Source organism: Meles meles, chromosome X (assembly GCF_922984935.1).
Source record: "Meles meles chromosome X, mMelMel3.1 paternal haplotype, whole genome shotgun sequence".
Lineage (NCBI taxonomy): Eukaryota > Metazoa > Chordata > Mammalia > Carnivora > Mustelidae > Meles > Meles meles.
Window position 1 is genome coordinate 90,190,202 of NC_060087.1, and position 20,774 is coordinate 90,210,975.

The following is a 20,774-nucleotide window of genomic DNA, read 5'->3' on the forward strand; positions in this document are numbered from 1 at the left end:
ATATTTTCCTTACCCATAACTTGTTGCAAGCAGTATTGAGAAGTAGTCACGCTGACAGTGGTTTCTGACTTCTTCAATTTTTATTTATACCTAATATTTACAAATTTGTATGAAATTCACCATTTATCTGTGGATTTCCTCAAGGTGATATTCTCATTCCCTTCAAAACTATAGTGAGGAATAATCTCATTGATTTCAGTTCTCAGATGCCTGAGACGCTTGGCCCTGCACTTGTTCTAGCCGAAGCCTCACACTGTAATGTGGTATAAACTAAGACCTGGCGAGGTTAAGTGATTCGGTCAAAGTCACAGAATTGGAATGGGAACTCGGCTTCTAGACCCCACGTCAAGTATCCTTTCTGCTGTGGCCTGCCGCCGCTTTGTTTTGGACCTAAGTTTTGCCCATGAAATGTGATTTGCAACTTAACTTTATGCTCTGGCAATTGCACATTTCATGGGTCACAGATAAATGATTAACAGCATCAAGGAAAGGACATACTGTAGAGACGTACAGCTTCGTAATGGCAAGAGGTGGGGGGTGGGGATGCAGGAAAGGGGGGATATGGAGAGGATGGAGCAGTTTCTGCCAAATATTTGCAGGTGTTGGAACTATAATAAGGCATTGGCCTTGAGAAACACTCCAAACAGAAAACTCTGTATCCATATGTACAATGGAGATAACAAAAGACTGGATAGAATAAGCCTGTATCTGCAGAACTCCAGCTTTTTGAAAACATCCGAAAACACGAAAACACTGGATGATTGATTAGCTATTTGGCACCACACAGCCATAGCCCTAGTCCCCAGGGCTGGATGGAGCACAAAAGTATTTTACCAAAAGATACTTTGGTCTGTAACTAATCAGTAATCTTTGGAGAAAGAAAGGCCAGATTTTTGAATTGTTCCCCTTTAATTTTTTTAGGAAACGTGCAGAAAATTCTGATTATAAATTAAGTGGAAACTTTTTTTTTTGGCTCATTTTTGGACGGAGAGTGGAAACATATGAATCATTCCCAACCGCGTGGTTTGTTATGTTGTCTGGAACATCTTGGACTTCGGGGCGGGAGAGAGTATGTGTGAGTGTATATGTGTGTGCGCGTGAGTGTGTTGGATGTGTGGGGATCATTTTGGTTTGGTTTCCAAATGTAAAGGCTATGAGTTCTCCACATGAAGCAGAGAGGTCTGACTTTTAGTATCTCTGTATTTTCACTTCTTTGGGTTCATTTTAATTTAAAAGCATTTAGGATTATCCCCTTAATCTGCCAGATTCTTTCCCAGGGAGAAAGGGGAAAATTGATTGTCAGAAGCTATGGGGGAGATGGCCTGGAGCTTACTCCACTGGCCCTGAGAGGAGGATGGCAGTCCTACAGGAGAAGGGGAAGGAGGATACTACATATACCTACGGGTTTTACTTTCCAACCAGTAAGTGAAATAGTGTTTATTTGTTCTTTTAGGATCTGGAGCTTCCCCGTTGACCTTTATAACTACCCTTTCTGTACTAACCTCCCTGAGTAAGATTAGTGGTTTCTAGAATTTATTCATTCAATAAAGAATAAACACACTGGTATGTTATAAGATGAAAGGTCAGAATAACCAGAAGCCAGCCTGTCTTCTTAACATGTGCTCAAACTGGATGACAGGGTTTGGGATACTTACTATGGTTTATTGTCCTTATTTAGTTGTCCATTCTAACTACATGTCCTTCCGAAGGCCACTAGTGGTTCAATTAATTCTTCAATTCCAAATAATAATTTTCTTCACAGTAGAAAGGCCTATCAGAGTCATTATTTCCTCCGTCCCTTCTCTTTCCATGTGCTAGTCCCAATATATATACTTTTTTTAAAAAGATTTTATTTATTTATTTGACAGAAAGAGATCACAAGTAGGCGGAGAGGCAGGCAGAGAGAGAAGGGGGGGAAGCAGGCTCCCCGCCAAGCAGGGAGCCCAATGCGGGGCTTGATCCAAGGACCCTGAGATCTGATCTGAGCCGAAAGCAGAGGCTTAACCCACTGAGCCACCCAGACGCCCCGATCCCAATATATATTCTTAACTTGTGATATTGTGCTGCATTTCTATAAAAATGCTTCACATGTTAGAGTTTTCATCGGCCCACAAGTTCCTCTCCTTCAAAGAGATCGATACTGTTGCATTAATAAGTGTTGGCTTTATAAAAAGAGGTCACATTTCAATGGTCTGTATTGATGACAGATCTCAACTCCACATTCTAAATCCTGTACAACTTGATTCGTGTGCTGCCCATCTGTCTTTCCCTGCTACCACTCTCAGACATGCTACCTTCATCTGCCCAGACTAGCCTCTTAACCGTCTCCTAAACACACCACTCCTTCTTTTGGGTGACTCCTAACTTTGACCCACGCTCTTTTCTTGACCCACTTAGGAGTCCTACCCATTCTTTAGTCCCTAGCTAAAACCCCATAAGGTCCACTCTAAAACACCCCAACTATCCCATGAATTCTTTGAGGCCAGGCACAGTGTCTTTTATTTCTTCAGTATCCTCCTTCGTGCCTTGCATACACAGTATATGCTCAAGGCATCCAAGTGGACGGAATCTTTATAACCGATCTGCGGGAAGTATACCACCGGTGTCTATAGCTTGCTTTAGCTCTCATCTTGTAAGATATCAATCTGTTTCGCCATTGTGACTACTTCAGAGGTCTGGAAAAAAAAATCTCCCACGGACTACTGATAATGTTAAAAAACTGAGTGCTTGCAAAAGTATGGCATGTCCTTATTTTAAGTGCCTATTCATTTGGATTGCTGGATTTTCCAACTGCCTAACCCTATGGTGACATCTGTATAAATCAGATGCGATTATTATAATTCTCTTTGAGAGTGATGTCTTCACATTTCCATGCCCATAGCCTGCCAAAAATATAGCTGATGAAAACCAGGGGGAATAGAGGAATTTCCTGAAAGGAATAAACAAGCACATTTTCTTTTTTTCATTACATTTCCACAAATTCATTACTACAAATAATTCTTAAATGCAGTTACATTTACATATCAGGGATCTTGTTGTTATAAAATATTACTTGGCACCAGAATAAGCTTTTTGTTATGGGAAAATAAAGTGTGCATGCGTGCACACACACTCACCACCCCCCCACACTCACGGAAAGAGAGGCTGAGACGGAGAGAGCTAAAGATTGCTAGACAAAGAGAAGGGAGATATGAGACTTGGAGAATGTTCAAAGGAAAGTCACAACGAGAGTTAAAAGGTTGGAAAATATGATATTCTAGAATCTTATCAGAGTTGATTACTTGCCTTTCTTCCTACTCAGTCACTCTGTCATCCACCCACCCATTCTCACTCAGCCATCACCTTCTCCCAGTCATTTGTCTGCTCACCCACTCGACACCCACTTCTGTCTGCCAAGACAGATACCCTCTCAACTTATCTACCACTGGGCATTTGACTGTTTCAGAACCAGCATGACTATTAATATAAGAGAAAGAAAGAAATATCTTTATGAAAGCCTGGGTTGAGAGGAAGTATATTTGCATACATATGTATGTGTCACCATATATGAGTGTGTGTATTTCTGCGTGGCTAAGCAGCTGAGAATGCCTCTGTTTGTTTGTCTATGTGTTTCACTGTGTGTGAGGAGGAGAGAGCATCTGTGTTCATCTTCTGTGGGTGTATCTGTAGAGAGGTTGGGTATGAGGATGCCATGAGCATAAGGCCATAAGCATGGTCCCCCTAAGAAGGGTCATGGCCTCAATAGAATCTATCCTGAGACTAAGGATCTCCCTAATAAATGAGCCATGTCATAAATTCTCATGATAAGAAGCTTCAGTGAAGCCAGGCTGGGTTACTGTAGGTGAGGGAGCAGAAAAAGTTACTTCTCCATTTCACCCACTTAGGTATTGAACCACAGTAGCAAAATATCATATAAACAAAGTGTTTGGGTCCAGATTGGCACTCTCTATGATATGGTGGTGGACACATAGGTATGGGGTTGAGGGTAATTAATATCTGGCATGGAGTTTCTAAACTAGCTAAACTAGCCTTCAGCTCATGATCATAAGATCAGTCTTGCTTATGGATCTGGCTTCTCTGTGCTCTTTCCACAACGTGCTCCCCACTACTTTAATATGTATCAAATCTCTACTCATTTTGTGGGGGTGGGAGATAAATGCATTTTATTCCATCTCTGCTCCAACTGTGTGCTAAGACTTATCTGAACTCCTGTTTTTTTCCATCTAATAATTATATGGAGTCTCTGGCTGTGTTCTCACATAGTATTAATGTGTCAGATGTTTTCTATTGTTTTTTTTTAATTGGTTTGAGAGCAGGCTTAGCAAGTGGATACTCCTATTATCTGTGCTCCCATCTCTCTGTTTTTGTCATTTCTCTTGTTCTAAGTCTTCTCCTCACCAACATCTGCAAGGAGCTAACAGTTGTCAGTCCGAGCACAATTTACAAAATGTTGACTCAGAGATTGCTTCCTTGGTGGATGAAAATCCTCTCTATTCTTATTGGGAAAAGAAACATATTCCAGAAGTATAATATAGGTGAGGAGGGATGAAGGAAAGAATAATTATTAAGCCCAAAGAAGCAAAGTTGAAAGGGGGAAAATGTGATAATAACACACAAGTTCTCGAATGGTTGATGTAATGAGGTAATGTCTTGTTCTTTATCTCCCCTGAAGACAGGACAGATAGAAACTTAAACTGTAGCACCAGGGATCAAGGCCAAGGATTCATTCATTCATTTAACAAACAATTCATGAGCACTCACTTTGTTTACTGAACACTGTTCAAGTCATAGCGGTAGGAGCTGGGGACACAGGAAATCAGGCACAGTCACTGCCCTTGTAGAGTTTTGAACTTGGTAAGAGAGACAGATAAGTACATCAGACATTCCAAAGCAGTATGGTAAGTGCCATGACAGAGGTGTGTGCAGGATGGTAAGAAGCGCAAAGGAAGACTCAGGGAAAGGGAGTCATGGAGCTCAAAAGAGGGAATCATGAATGAATTTGTTGGAGAGAAGGGTCAAACTGGAGACCGGGAAGAACGATGGACGGGACTTGGTGAATGGCTGACTGTATGGTTACAGATGTTGGAGAGTTAAAAAATGACTTTGGAGTAGGAGATGACTTGAAGAATAGTGGTACTGGGGATAGAAATAGGGAAATTTGGAAGGGGCTAACTGTTTGGGTGGGATGATTTGACTTTAGCCTTCAGTTTGTTATAATCATGGGTCATTCAGCATTCATTCATTCATCAAATGTTTACCAAACACCTATTAGATGCCAAGTACCAGAAGGGATGTTGGGGTTACATTGATAAAAGAGCTCAGTCCCAACCCTGGTGGAGTTTTCAGCTCAGTGTGGGGAGAATGATAGTCAAGGACACAGTTAGAAGACACTGTGGTGAGTTCTGTGACAATGGGAGCACAAGGAACAGAGAGAGAGCATGGGAGGGACATCTATCAGAAGAGACTTTGGGCGGGTTTTAGGATGCCCAGTTGGGGAACGGGGATGGAGTAAGGGGCAGGAAGGGCTCTAGCAGAAAGAAAATAATTTGCTCAAATATCTGGAGGAGGGAAAACATGGTATTCTCAGAACTGCAAGGGCAAATGTTCTAGAAGGAGTTGAAATTCAGGCCTTTGTGGTGGTTGAAAGATCAGGGCTAAAGATGTAGACTGAGTGCCTTCAGCGTGGAGGCAGTCATTCAGTGGTGAGCTGAGTGAGGGCCTAGGATTTATCCTTGCAGCACACTCAGGGTCTAGAATGAAGACACAAAGGAAGAGCATGGGAAGGAGGAAGGAGAGGGTGTGCACAAGGGGCAGGAACAGAAGAGGAATAGCTCAGGTAAAATACAACATTGAGGACTCCAGGAAAGGAGAGTCAGCTTTGGTTCACTATTCTGTTACCCAAATAATACCACTGGATTTAGGTTTTTAGTACAGGTTTTCTTTTAGAAGGTCCAAATAAAAATTTACACATTTAAGCTAGAGATTTAACCATGCAATGCCCCTGAGGAGAAGGGAAAACAAAAACACATGAAAAAACGCAGGATGGTTTGTGTAGCATTCCTGATAAGGGCACTAGGGGAGGCATGGGTGTTTATGGAATGGTGTCAGAACATTCTGGAAAGAAGAGCGATGGCCACCTGGTTCACCTGGCTTGAGGACCAGTCTGGCTATTCTCTAATGAACTTCAAGTATTGTAGACCTTGTGGATCCAGTATATCACCTGTATCTCATTTTGGGACATAGCCCGTGTCTACACAACAGCAAATAAATGTTTGGGGAAGGAACACACTCTGACAGAAGGGTGTGGGCTTCAGTTGGTAGACCAGATGGTGTGTTCTGCTGTTGAAAGGCCATATGTAATTGATACATAAAGTGACAGACTGAAGCAAAAGCAAAGTAAGTATTTTAAGAGAAGCAGTTAAAAAAGGAAAGCAGAATGTGACCCCAAAAGTGTGCTAAGATTTTTGGTTACTGGCTTTTGGAAGAGCTAGGAACATCAGTGAACAGACAGCATGTCAGAAAAAAAGAGCATGTCGAGAAATAGTAATGGGGTCACTGGCTCAGATCATTTTTAAAGATGAAGCTGTCTTCTGTGAGTTGGGAAGGCTCAAGGTTTGGGGTATATTGGCCTTTTTTCCCTTCCCTTCTCTTCCTGCATCCCCCAAAGGTCAATTCCCACATCAAAAAAATTGGGATCTTGTGTAGATTTAAATACTGTTCTCTCGTGCCTTTTAGAAAGCGAAAGAGTTTGCAGGCATTCGGTGGCACTTCGACAGGTTTAAATAGCACAGTCAGGTGTCACCCCTTTTTAGGCTTCAAGACGAGTGGTGTCAGGTAGGGGTGTGTCAGTGTGCTCACCTATGTGTGAATACACGTGCCTTCATGGGGCATGACAGATGGCAATAGTGGTCGAGAGCATGTGCCGTCAGGGGAACCTCTAGCTTTAATGACGAGGCAATGTTTTGACGGATAGCTTGGTTTCTTGAGGGAGCCAGTGAGAAAGTTATCTGAAACCACCTGTGTCTAGAGACATGGAAAAAAAAATAATAAAAACCAGCAATTGAAAAAAACAAACAAACAAAACAAAACAAAAAAACCCCAGCAATTGGGGCGACTGGGTGGTTCAGTTGGCGAAGCCTCTGCCTTCTACTCAGGTCACGATCCCGGGGTCTGGGAATCGAGCCCTGCATTGGGCTCCCTGCTTAGTGGGGAATCTGCTTCTCCCTCTGCCCCTCCCTCATGCTTGTGCTCTTGCTCTCTCTCTCTCAGATGCATAAATTAAAAAATCTTAAAAAACAAACACCCCAGCAATTATTTGACAGGGTTAAAGAAGCCATTTCTTTTTATGGGATGCTGTCTGGAAGACTAGGCCATGCCCAGTATCTCAGAAATGGCCAGCATTCTCCTCTTTGTGAAGGGTAGAACTGAGCCCAAACAGGCCAAGTCTACATGATACAACTGCAGCAGAACTTGGATGAAAAACCGGAATGGGTGTGGACCGTCAGTTTAGCTCTCTTGGGCCTTTTAAAACCTTGGTTGCGTTGCTAAGAACCGTGTACAATTCCATGGAAGCTGTAACGGTGTCGTCATCTGGAGGTGACCAGGGTCTCAGTGTCGTGGTGCAAATGGCTTCTCTGACCCTCACACAGGGGAAGCACAGAAGGATCCAGAGGTAACCTCCCGCGGCAGGAAATGGGAGCTTCATCCTGCTTCCCTGCCAACCTCTCGTCCCCCCCACCCCATTCCCCCCCCTCCCTGTTTCCTCCCAGCACATATCTTCATTCCAATCTCCCCTGCCACTCTGGCTGTCTCTTTGTCGTGTTTCAGCTGTTTTGAGAAAGCTACGCTAATGAGGCTTGGACAGAGGGAGCCGGGCCCAGGGATTCACTGGACGAAGCAAGAGAAGAACAAAACAAACCTGTGTTTCAGAACCAAACCACAGCAACACAACAACAAAAAGATGCGTTTAATTTTCTATAAGCAGACTGTGTACACACACACACACACACACACACACACACACACACACGTGTTCTCTTGGTCTACTTAGCCAGAGTACAGGCAAGAGAATTACTTGGCCAAATCAATGCAATCGTTCGAGCCTAGAGTAGCCCCAAATTTCTAGTTCTAAATGATTTGCCAGTGCCAGGCATGATAAGGAAGAGTGAGGAAACGGAATGCATAATTGCAGCAATTCTCTGCTTCCCTTTGCATATGTTCATTATCGAGAATCAATTCCAGTTTGAAGGGAGGCTTTCATTCCTTGCAAATGAAGAGGAAGTGAGTAAGTAAATGTTCTGGGTTTTCCTCAAATTATGTCTCATAATGTAAGAAAACAGTGGCAAAAAGCCATCAACAGATGGTGTTTTCATTAGCCAGAGATTTATTTTTCCAAGCATTTTCATATTAATGAAGTAAGGTTGAAATTAGAGTCATCTTGTCAGTTCTCGTTCTGCGGTGTTAAAATGGGCTGGCTTTCTGCAAATTGCTAGGGGGCCTGAGCAAAAGAAGCATTTGCCATGTTGTGACAGTAACCCCAAGGTCCATAGTCAAACCAGACCCCAAATTATGGGTTCAGCCCTAATTTTCGTTTTCGGTGGCTTTACAGAAGCTGCGAGTTTTGGTGGTGGGCCATAAATGATGAACACACAGCAGGGACCCTTAGTCTTGCTCAGCACTATGAATTATGTATAGGCTATTAGTTTCACGACAAGTGTTGCAACAGGTTGCATGGACTTGTTAGAAAACACTTTCCCCATGGAATCCTGTGCTTGAATGGAAAAGCATTACAGTTTGAAACGCAGATTACTAACGCTGTGTCTACTCTGAGTTTATCAATCTACATCACCTCTACCTTCTTGGTCCGTATCGTCAATGGTGAGACATTGATCTGGGAATCTGGACCTCTGTGCTAGCAGAAGTTTTAAACTCATGGGGCCCATTGCCAATTCCCATTGTCTAACCTAAGCTGGATCGTTTCATTGAACCATAGCTCTGTCTTAACACCCCGCCCAGCCCCAGCCCAGATTTTTTTTTAAATTTTATTTTATCTATTTTGGCAAAGAGAGATCACAAGTAGGCAGAGAGGCAGGCAGAGAGAGAAGGGGAGGCAGGCTCCCCGCCGAGCAGAGAGCCTGACGTGGGGCCTGATCCCAGGACCCTGAGACCATGACCTGAGCGGAAGGCAGAGGCTTTAATCCACTGAGCCACATGCGCCCCCCCCCCCCCCCCGCCAGATTTTTGAAGAGGAGTCCACGCTTGCCACCTCCACGTCGTCACTACTGAGGGACTCCCTGCGTCTGTTCCTTTTCGCATTTGCTTCCAAACCCCACTGAAACGCCTTTTTCAGGGGTCACTGGTGACTTGTAATTACCAAATCCAACTGCTTTTACTTAGTCCTCCTATTCCTTGTCCTCTCTGCGGAGTGGACAGTGACAAGTCCTTTCTTGAAACGTTGTTTCTCTCGATTAACCTCTCAGCTTGGCCCAGACCTGCAGTACCAACTGCCTTGTACATGACAGCTTCCTCTTAGCCAGTGTCCCTGCCCCTAGGCTCTCCTGTTTCAGTCTGCCCCACATTACTGCTGGTAGGTTGAGTTCATAAATGTGGCCCAGATTACACCATTGTCTTGCTCCAAAGGCTTTGGCAAGTCCCCACTGCTAGAAAATAAAAATAGGCATAAACTTCCTACCTAGGCTTTTGAGACCTTCAAAACAGGACCTCCAGCTGCATTTCCAACCTTGCCCCCCCCCCCCCGCTTGTACCCTCTGTTCTAGCCAAATTCAACCTCTCTTCCCTGAGCCAGTCTTTATACTTTATTCCCTCTCACTCAGGTTATTCCTTGTCCATAGAACATCCCGTCCTCCTCTTTCTCTGTTTGCTAAAATCCCCCTTGTCCTTCAAGACCCACCTTTGCTTCCCCTCCTCTTTCTCTTGGAATTCACTGCCCCCTCACCAGAGCAGGTGCTCATTACCTTTTGTTGTATTCAATCTCTGAACTTAGGCCATTTCTTTTTTTATCTCATGACATCTACTTAGCTTAGAGAGCATGTCCACATCAACAATTGCTGCCCTTCTTTCTCCTTTCTTCACTTGGTTTAACCTTGCTAAGGAGAAGGCCACGGATGGAGATGGTTGGGGAGTCAAAGAAGCCAGGGGAGACCCTGTGCCCAAGCCAAGAACAGTGGAATAAATGGGGAAAAATCACTTCCACGGGAATAAAGCCAAAGAAATCAAGGGAGATCTGGCAAGAAGGGAAGCAAAGATTAAGCTGGTTCTCATAATCCAGTTTGAGAACAAGGGAGATCAGACCGCCCATCCTAGAAATACGTATGTCTATGGGAAGACATTGTCTGGGATGGACTCATGGGCCAGTGCCAAGAATACTAAGCCACACACAGCTACTTAGTGGACAAGAAAGGGGCCAAGTACATGAGTCCTCTCCCTGTTCCCCCACTTCCCTTTGCCCCCCACCCCGCCCATTCCCCCCTATCAAAAAACATGGACTTTGCGCTATGGAGACAGCAACAAAGCAGTGTACACAACCAAGGGAAGGAATGTTTGCAGAATAAGGGCCAAGAAGATGGGGTATTACATTTGGAACAGACTTTGTGGGGGTGTTGGGGTGGTGAATAAGAGAGAAGTGGATTTTGGGACTGATTCTAGAGGAGAAGCAGCCACCAGAGCCAAAGACTTGGGAATGGGAAGGAATATAAAAGCCCATTATCAACCCAGAGTGACTAACATTCTGTTTTCTTTTTTTTTCCACATAAGGAATGGGAGGGAGTAGCTTGCTCAACGGAAAATACACTAAGAGTTCTGAGTACTGTTGTACTTCTGTTATTTTGAAGAGATTTGTAAAGTGCTTGTAATGTAGTGAAAGGATCTATGTCCCAGTAAGCAATCCTAAGCAATGGGTGTCCTACCTTGATACACCAGGCCTCAAGTTTTGAAGTCTGTCGTCTCCAGGGGCTATTCCTTAGGGCCAAAGGAGGGAAGCTGTTGAGATACAATGTTCGATTTTGATGAATCTCACAGTTAAAATACCATCTTTTTTTTTCCTGAAAGAACCTACTGATAAATCTCAAATGTTTCCAAGAAAAAAAAAAAAAAGAAAAAAGTCATGAATACTGGGACAAAGCTGTTACCAAAGCTAGAGAACTGGGTTCTAGTCTCAGCTTTGTCATCTACTAATTACAGGACAGCAAAGAACACTTTGCTCCCATTCTGAAGCTCAGTGCTCATCCGTAAAATGCTGATGTATCCTACCTCATGGATTGTTATGGTTATTAAATGAAATTGCCTAGCATAGTGTCTGCAAATACTGTTTGTTCAACAGAGTTCCCTTAGTCTCCTCATCTGTAAAAGAGAGGATAATACCTCTTCTCCTTATGTCCCTGGGTTACTGTGAAGGCAAAATGAAATACTTTGAAATACTTTAAAAAGTTAAAAATCTTGTAGAAAACATAAAGTTGTCTTAATATCATTAAATTCCTACATCCACGAAGTCATCAATGTCATCTTTCCTGCAATAACGAGCCTGGAGCAAATGCACAGTGTTATGAATTAACACCTAGGAGAGTGCTTGGCCCACAGCAAGTGCTCAGTGTCTCTTTGAAATGAGTCGGTTGATTGTCAACTGACTGAATGATCTCCACATTAATATTGGTTCTCAAGCTCACTGAACGTTTTTTATTTTTTCCCCTCTTCCCTGTTTCCCTCTGGCTTCCTACTCTCATCGATGGCAGCAAACTCTGGAGATGAACCTCACCAACCTGGTTAAGCGCAACAGTGAACTAGAAAATCAAATGGCCAAACTAATACAGATCTGCCAGCAAGTTGAGGTATGTAATGGAAACTTTTGTGATTCTTTCAGGGGACCCGGATCAGGTGATCCTTGGGGTATACTTGAGTCTTGTCAAGAGTGTAGCTCAGCCATTTGGAGTGAAGGGCTCAGTGATAGTCCTGGGAAGTCTCATTCCCTTAGGATGCTTGTTCCAAGAAAAATGGCAGATCGCTATTGTTTAAACAGAAATAGATGGGTGGGGGCGATGAACTGGGGAGACAGCAGTCCGGGGGGTAATCCATTCTCCTTTCTAAGCGGCAGGCAATATGAGAATCTAACATGCAGCATGTTTCTTCTCTCATCAAACTGGACATCTTAGCTCCCTAAAGAGATCTCTGGGGTTTCACAGTGGCAGCTGGGAATCCTGGGTCCTTGGAGTAGGGCGAGGTTTGTTCCAGGCAGTATTGTGTCTCTGAGAGTACTTATCAGGACTGCTTCTTCTGTTCCTAGCCTGTCCTCCCTTTGTCCCCATGCACCTCACTTGGTCCTCATTCATCACCATCCCACTTGGTCTTGTCAGCAACAAATGCTCTCTCTGTTCAAGTTGTCTGTGAATTGTAAAGTATCATACCAGTCTAAGGTTTTCGAAACCTGTTACCTACATCAGGGCAACATCAAAGAGCAGAGCTTCCAAGAGGAGTCAATCTTTTCATCAGTTCAGTGGATGTAATGAAAGAAAGATGTTATTTCTCTCTTTTTCTCAAGAGCACGGGACCTCAGCTATAGCATTTGGGTTTGTGTTGGTTTTGTTAGAGGTAACCGTAAGGCTTCAAGTCTAAAGTGGGTCGGATAAAATGTTATAGCATTCTTCCTGGGCAGTGATTGTATGAAAAGGTTTCTAATTCTATTTACAACCTCATGAACACTGCATCAGGGACTGATTATGTACTATACAGTGGCTAACTAAGCTTAATTTTTTTAATTAAAATTAATTAATTAGAAAAAAAGAAATGCAAGGCCTGAAGACATCCAACTAGGAGTGCTTACTGGTATAAGACAATTCTTTTTCTTACTAGAAGATTCTCATACTCCCTTATAGAAATCCTTAGGTAGGATTTACCTTGAACCACCACATTTATCTGTCATACAGGAAAGCTTAGAACTAGATCATGAGTGATTGTATGAAAAGGTTTCTAATTCTATTTACAACCTCTTGTCAAGAGTGTAGCTCAGCCATTTGGAGTGAAGGGCTCAGTGATAGTCCTGGGAAGTCATAGCACCACTCTCCTCCACAAACGGAGTGCCCAGCAGGGATTAAATTGTTACGGTAATTAACATACAATCACTGCCCAGGAAGAATGCTATAACATTTTATCCGACCCTCTTTAGACTTGAAGCCTTACAGTTACCTCTAACAAAACCAACACAAACCCAAATGCTACGGTAATTAATTAGAAAAAAAGAAATGCAAGGCCTGAAGACATCCAACTAGGAGTGCTTACTGGTATAAGACAATTCTTTTTCTTACTATGCTATGTGGAGGGGGTAGAGGACACTGTTAAACTCAGGGGCGAGATTGCAGAAATGTAGCAGGACAGTTAGAAAGAAGCCCAAGGAATGGAAAGAAAGAACCCTAGAAAGAAGCCCAAGGAATGGAAAGAAAGAACCCTGGAATGTAAGTTACAAAATACGGTTCCAGTCTTGACACTGCCATTAACCGGTGATATGAATTTGAGTAACTCACCCAGCAACTCTGCTTCAGGGTCCTTACCTGTGAAAATAAGGGATTCAACTGACTCCCTGACTTTCTATGTGTCTTCCAGATTTCACGGGTCATGATTCTGCGAGCTACATTTTTTATTCTCTTCTTTGGTCTTTGATTTCATTCTTTACTGCGTGGGGAGAAACAAAACAGAAGGCATTTCAGAGTGCTTTTTAGCTACTCAGACTCCCTCTCTGTTCCACTCTATCAAAGCTTCTGATTATGCTGTCAGATTAAAGTGTAAGAAACCCACACTGGTGGAGAGACAAGGAAGTATTGTAAGCAGGAGACAAGATAAGGGATCCCTTGGCTTAGAATTCTCATGGCGGAGGGTGGGGTAACAGCTAATAGTGAATAAAACGTTGTTAGAAATTATAATTATCACCTTCCTCATTCTCATCAAAAAAACTATTAAGTATAGTGTAAGTCGTAGTCAAATTAGCAAAGTAAGCAGTTTGTTTTCATTGCTTATTGCCCTGAGACCTCTCTGACATCTTATCATCCCAACCCTGGGAAGTTGATCACTCTGACCAGCCTCACCCAGACAGAGCCTGATTCCAGCCCTTCCCCGCCCACTGCACCCGCCAGACCTTTGTATTCAGGGCCCCACTCTTTTCAAGCAGCAAGGAGGAGCTAGTCTCATAAAACAATGCATCCTTGTGTTAATAGAGGAGGACTCATTCTGGCCCTCTAGGTAACAGGGGATGTCTTAAACAATGCCTTTCTGAAGTCGGTCCTCGGGCTCGAGCCTTGCAGGAGATGACAGCAGTGCTGCCAGGTACAAACCAAATGGGAGGGGAGAGCAGTCCCGCGATGAACCAGCCAAGGAGGGGCTTAAGAGGCTCCCTTAGAGATGCTTGTTAAATCCTTTGCGTAGGCCACTGTCTGCTCTGCCACGCAAAAGGTCACCTTTTGCCAATACTTGCTTATGCACGGCTTTGTACCAGGTACAAAGAAAACAGCACGGGCGGGCACAATATCTGCCTTCGGATGGCTTACACACTGCACAAATCCACCCCGCTACGAATATACATGTGCGGGCAATAGAGACAATGGCATAAAATTGGTAACCGACGGTTGCCAAAGAACCATGAGATCCGATGTTACACGTCAAGGGTGAGAGTGTATTTGGGGAGTTAACTCCATAGGCCCTCCAGTTTAGGATTCTGTCTTTGACAGGAAGCCCACAAGATGGTTTATGGAAGAGCATGGCTGTGTTCTATGACATCATCCCTTCTGAAAGGTTAGGGATGTGCCCTAAACTTCCCCATAATAATAGGGTGAGTCCAGGGTACTTATTATACTAATTCAGCACAGAGCCTGTGTGTCCAGCAGGCTTTGGAACAAGCCCCGGAATTAAAAGTGCAGTTAAAGAAGGGAATTGAGACTTCATAAATGCTTCTAAATACTTTACACAATGAAATAAATAGTAGGAGACGGGCTGTCATGAGAACCAGACACTAAAGGGTGATGTGAATTTGTGTGTGTGTATATGCGTGCACGCACGTGTTTGTGTGTTTGGCGTTTTATCGAATCCAGCTTTGTCTATAGGGAAAGACTCTATTCACAGTGTGAACCAGGCCTTTCACTTTGGGCGGGGGTGGAGGAGACCAGCTAAGGCACTTCTGAGAAAACTGGAATAGGCTATTTTCCTGCCAAACCTGTTCCCCTTCCTTATTGTCTGCAAATGTTTTTGTCTTAGATTGACTTTTCATAAAGGGGCTGTAAATACTGCTTCTCTCCTGGTTCTTTCTTCTTGTTCTCTATTCTCCCCAGAAAGTAAACAAAGCTGCAGTCTTCCTATTATTACAGAAACAGAGATTAGGATCACCACAGATTTTTTTAGTTGAATTCCTTAGTAAATCAGCCTGTGGAAGTTGCTGCCCAGCTTCCAGAATTCAGGGGATAGGTAGTTGGAAACTATTTTTTGGTTGGGCCTAGAGAGCATGGGAAGGAGGCAGGAGCAGAAGGAAGACTCCTTTAAATTGGGTAAGGGAGGGCCATGCTTTGACCCTCCCCCCACTCTGGCCACTTGATCTCTATATATAGTTCTTTGTCCTTTCTCATCAGGCATCCTTTGTTTACATTTCCAAAGGAAATCTCTGTTTAATGCATAGCCAAGGGAAAATGTATACCAACAGATGAATATTTCCTCTTGGCTTCCAAGACTGCGCTCTTTTGTGAATAACAAGCTTTCCTGAAAATATCGAGGGGAAGAAAAATAGTTAAGTATTTGGGGATGGGTCAATGGACAACAAAGCATTTCTTGAGCCAATACTACGTACTTAGTGTGGTGGGCAACTTGGGAACTATAAAAGAAACATATGCTGTTGCTGGCCTCCAAGAACTTTTGAGTCTAGCTCGGGAAAATACAGTTTCTAGTAAAAAAGAGGAGTATTTGGGAAGCAGCATGCAGTGTAGGGAGTGTAGCCTTTCCATTTTTACTTCTTTCGTCTCCTCGGTAAGTTTCAGGGCACCGAGCCGACGAAAGCATCTTCTTGGATATTTTGTGTGGCATCTGTTTTCAGCAGTCCAGTGGGTTAGTCCATTCTAGAAGTCCCATGGGCAGATTCATTTCTTTCTGGTCCTTCTGAAGCCTTTTAAGGAGCTGGGTGGCTTCCCTTAGTTCAGTCTTCACCTCATTTGCTTTCAGAAGTCTCACTGTAGATGACTCGGTGTTCTCCACCCTTTCTGCCCATATTGTGCGGTGACAGGGTATTTGGTTTGGGAAGGGCAAGAAGCCTGACTGCTTCTCCAAGCATTTAAAAAAATAGGTGTTTGAACAGAAATTAATTTTTAAAACCACACTTCTGTGGATTAGTTCAGCAGATGCTCCCTAAACATTTTAGAGTGGTCGAGCTAGGAGCAAGAATTAAATCGAAAGCATTAAAGCACAAATCTATTTGTTGGAAGAGTCTTCTCCAAGCCCTGAGGACATGATGAAATGAAGGAGTGAGGAGAGGGAAGTCAGTGTAATCAGGGAAAATCTCACAGAGAAAATGCATTTTAGCCAAATGTTTAGGGAGGAAAGATAAATGACTCCCTCCACGGAGACAGAGAGCAGGGAGGTATAAAAGAGCCTGTCGTATGGGCAAAATGGTATGCTGTGCCCTGGATGGACACTGGGTGGGTAGAGATAAATAGGAAACAGTCCCTGTCCTCAACTCGAGGGAACTTACCTGACAGGTAAAATGTCCAATACGAAGTGAAGTGGTAATTATTGCAACAAAGGTAAGTGTGAGATGACAGGCTAGCATGGAGAAAGAAACACCCAAGTATGCCCGAGGGACTTAGGAAAGACAGCAGAATGGAAATTAAAAAAAATTGAGTTGTCTTGAGATAAGTGTAGAATTTTGCCAACGAGAGTGAAGTTAGGTGGTGAAAGGGACCCCATGGAAGCACACAGAAGGGTCACGAGCACAGAGCTGTGTAGAGCACATCTTGGTGAAGCTAGAATGTGAGAGGGGAGACTCATTCATTGCAAGAGGTGAAGAAGTAGCTAGGGCCTAGATAATGAAGGGTCTTGTTGGCTTTGTGTAGGTATTTGAACTTGGTCCTGAAGACTCTGGGGAGCAATGGAAGGATTTAAAGCAGGGGAATAACCGGACAAGACCTGCATTTCAGGATTCCTCTGGCTGTAGCAACCCCCCCCCCCCAGTGGAACAGGGGTCAAAGATCAAAAGTGATGGCAAAGTGACCAGTTACGTGGCTTTTACTGATGCAGGGAGGGACCGAGGTAGTGTGGTAGTAGCGTTAGGGAGGAGGGGATACATTTAAAACACTCCTGTATCAGTATTACTTGGTGATCAGTTAGATGTGATGGGTGAAAGGGTGAGAGAATAGTAGGCTGATCCCCAGGTTTCTGGCTTGGGTCGCTGAATGGATGTGTGGCCTTTTAAGTAAGTCAGGAAATACAATTGGAGGTCTTCTTAGACATGAGAGGTTTGTCGCACTGTGAGCCGGATAGGTAAGAAATGCCCAGTAGGCAGCTGGCTGGATCTGGAGGTCAGGAGAGAGGTCTGGGGAAGTGAGAAAGACTTAGGACTCATCGGAACCTAAGTGGCACATAAAGCCATGGAGAAAGTTGAGAACAAGAAGGCCCAGGACAGATCAGCTCAACAACAAGCTGACCTTCCCGAGATAAGTGGAGAGTGTGGAACTTTTTATGAGATTACTGATGAATGGTGTACCTTTAAAAAATTTAAATATCAGAGGGGCAGTTGGGTGACTCAGTTGGTTATATATCTGACACCTGGTTTTGGCTTAGGTTGTGATATCAGGGTCATGAGATCGAACGCCATGCTGGGCTCTACATTCAGCAAGGAATCTGCTTGAGTTTCTCTCTCCCTCTCACTCTGCCCCTCCCACCTGTGTGCTCTTCCTTTTTCAAAATAAATAAATCTTTTTAAAAAATTTAAGGGTCGCCTGAGGCTCAGTTGGCTTAGCATCTGCCTTCAGCTCAGGTCTTGATCCTGGGGTCCTGGGATAGAACCCCCACATCAGGCTCCCTGCTCAAGGGGGAGTCTGCTTCTCCCTCTCCTTCTGCCCTTCTGCTAGTCTCATGCTCATGCTCATTCTCTCTGTCTCTCTCTCAAATAAAGAAAATCTTTTAAAAAATTTAAATATCAGAAGTAAATAATTCATTTGTGGAAATAATCAACATTTTAGAAATTGCCTTTGTACAGACTATAATAAATAACACTTAATGAAGATTTCCTATGTTCCAAGTAAGCACTTTATATATGGAAACTTATTTCATCCTTCCAACAACTCAATGAGGAAACACTATTATTACTCCTGCTTTACAGGTAAAACATTGAGATATAGGGGGATTGAAGTGATTTAGCAAGGTCATGCTGCTAGGAGGTAACCGAGTGGGGTTTGAATTCACATGCTTTCACTCCAGAGCCTGGGTTCCTGACCACCCCCCTGTGCTTCCTTTGACAAAGCCAAGGCAAACACTGCTTGATGTTTCTTGTCCATCCCCAGTGGTTCCTGGCCCATCATGAGGATAGTTTGGAGTGAGTAAGGGGTGTGAGTGAGGTATGGGAACACCAGAGGAGAGCAAAAGAGAAATGAAAAACAGAAGGGAGGAGGAGCACTGGCAAAACAGAGGATCAAAACAGCAAAGGAGGGGCGCCTGGGTGGCTCAGTGGATTAAGCCGCTGCCTTCGGCTCGGGTCATGATCTCGGGGTCCTGGGATCGAGCCCCGCATCGGGCTCTCTGCTCCGCAGGGAGCCTGCTTCCTCCTCTCTCTCTGCCTGCCTCTCTGCCTACTTGTGACCTCTCTCTCTGTCAAATAAATAAATAAAATCTTTAAAAAAAAAAAAACAGCAAAGGAGGAGAAGCCTTCAAGGTGTGGAAGGTTTGATAGAGGCTCTGCAGTAGTGGCAAAATCATACGGGGAGATACCATTAGTGACCTCTAAGAGAGAAGGCTCAGCGGAAAAGCGAGGATGGAAGACAGACTCGGAGAGGTCAAGGAGAAAGTTAAGTTTTAAGGAAATGCAGATCACCAGGAGTTTGATGACGAAGGTGAAAAAGAGAAGTAGAGTGTTGGTTATCAACCTTTTGAAGTGCAGGAGAATCCGACTCACAAACACACATGTAAGCTCTAGTCGTTTATTCTGTGACCCGGTAGCTGCTAGCAGGAGTCACCAGGTCCACTCTGACTCACACCACATGTGCCTCATTTCCCTTTCTCACTCGGCTTCCAGCCACCTTTCCAACCCAGGGCCCTCTTGCCTAGCTCCAAAGACCCAGTTTCTACAATTCTATCCTTCCAGAAATGGTACATAGGTTCTTGGATGCAGCGCGCCCTGATAGCTTTGGAACTGGACAGATGGGGGTCCTGCTCGCTGTCGTAACCTTGGGTGTGTAACTACTCCGTGTTCGGTTTCATCATCTGTAGAACCTAGACTAATCCCACCTTAAAGGGAAATGTACTACATGCAATGCCGTTGCCACGGTGCCTGGGAGAGTCAAGGCTCAATAAATGGTCGTAGTAATTGCTGTTATGGTGAGAGGAGTAGAAGTAATAGTTGGAGCAGCTGTCAGCTGTTGTAGTACTGAGTGGTATTTCTGGGCACCACTCCTTTGCCAGAGACTCCTCTCCCAGACCTCCAGACTTCTAGAGGTATTTATCTTTATTTCTGAGGGTGGGGAGGACAGTGATTCCCGAATGCTCACCACCAATTTCAAATTTAATGTACATGAACTAGAATGCTCCTCAGGAAGGGCGGTGTAGCAAATTGCAGCACTAAAAATGTCGGCGATCTCAGCCATACGACCCTATTCAATAACCCACCCGCATCTCCGCAAACGTGGCCCAGTAGAAAGGGTTCTTGCGCTCCATAAGCTGCCCGTTTTCAGTTACCAAATTAAATTTTACTTAGTGGGGAAAAAGTCCCCCGACCTTCTGCAATATTGAAGGGAGTCTTTAATTTGATACTTAAGTAAACTCACCCATTATCCTGCCCAGATCCCTCTCGATTACTGCCTCTAAGCAAAGACAAAAAGAAAAAAAAAGTTTTAGGGAGGGGACACATACTTTCCTTTCTCATGGTTTTAAAACGAGAGAGTTCTTTGGGATTTTTAAAAGGTTTAGTAGCCAAAATGTTCTGGATTTTTGTGAGAGATCACAGAGCAACTGGAGCCTACTTAACAGCTCCCGAGGATGATTTGGGCTACTAGCACCTGGTGAGAATAAAATAGCTATTTTGAAACCAATGTGGAATTATAGATGGAAAAAATGATTTCCACGAGCAATGAAAAATAAGTGCACAGTGACCTAGTCAGTCCATTCATTTATACCACTGAAATGATTAATTCAGAGTATTACGTTGAATCCTGTTAAGTATATGGTAATTGACATTTAATATAGATGAAAAACTTAAATCAACTGCAGAATCCAAGGTGTGGGCAGAGCCTATTTTTATACTAGGAAAGCAAGCGTTTTATAATTTTTCAGTCATCTAAAGTGTTCCATTCTTTTTCAAACATACTTTTTGACAATTCTTGCTAAATTCCAGCAGAATAAAAAATTCAAGGATGTGAACTGCTGCGCTTGAAACATTTGGAGAGTATGGACACATGGCAGGTTGTAAGGCTAAAATGGGTTAGATTAATATTGTTTTTCCTCTCCTCCTGCCCCACATCTGTAGGACATATAAGCTGTCTGGTGGAGTCATGTTTTCATAGTCAAAACAGTTCATAGAGGCACGCACT

General features: G+C 43.7%; 1 protein-coding gene across 4 annotated transcripts in view; it reads left to right on the top strand.

Moving 5' to 3' along the window:
• MID2 (midline 2) overlaps positions 1 to 20,774 on the top strand; it is a 98,263-nt gene that overhangs the window by 15,187 nt on the left and 62,302 nt on the right. For all 4 annotated transcript variants that reach the window (XM_045996084.1, XM_045996081.1, XM_045996080.1 and 1 more), the window contains exon 3: positions 11,748 to 11,843. In XM_045996084.1, coding sequence (XP_045852040.1) covers positions 11,748 to 11,843 — 96 coding nt within the window. The remainder of the gene's footprint in view (positions 1 to 11,747; positions 11,844 to 20,774) is intronic.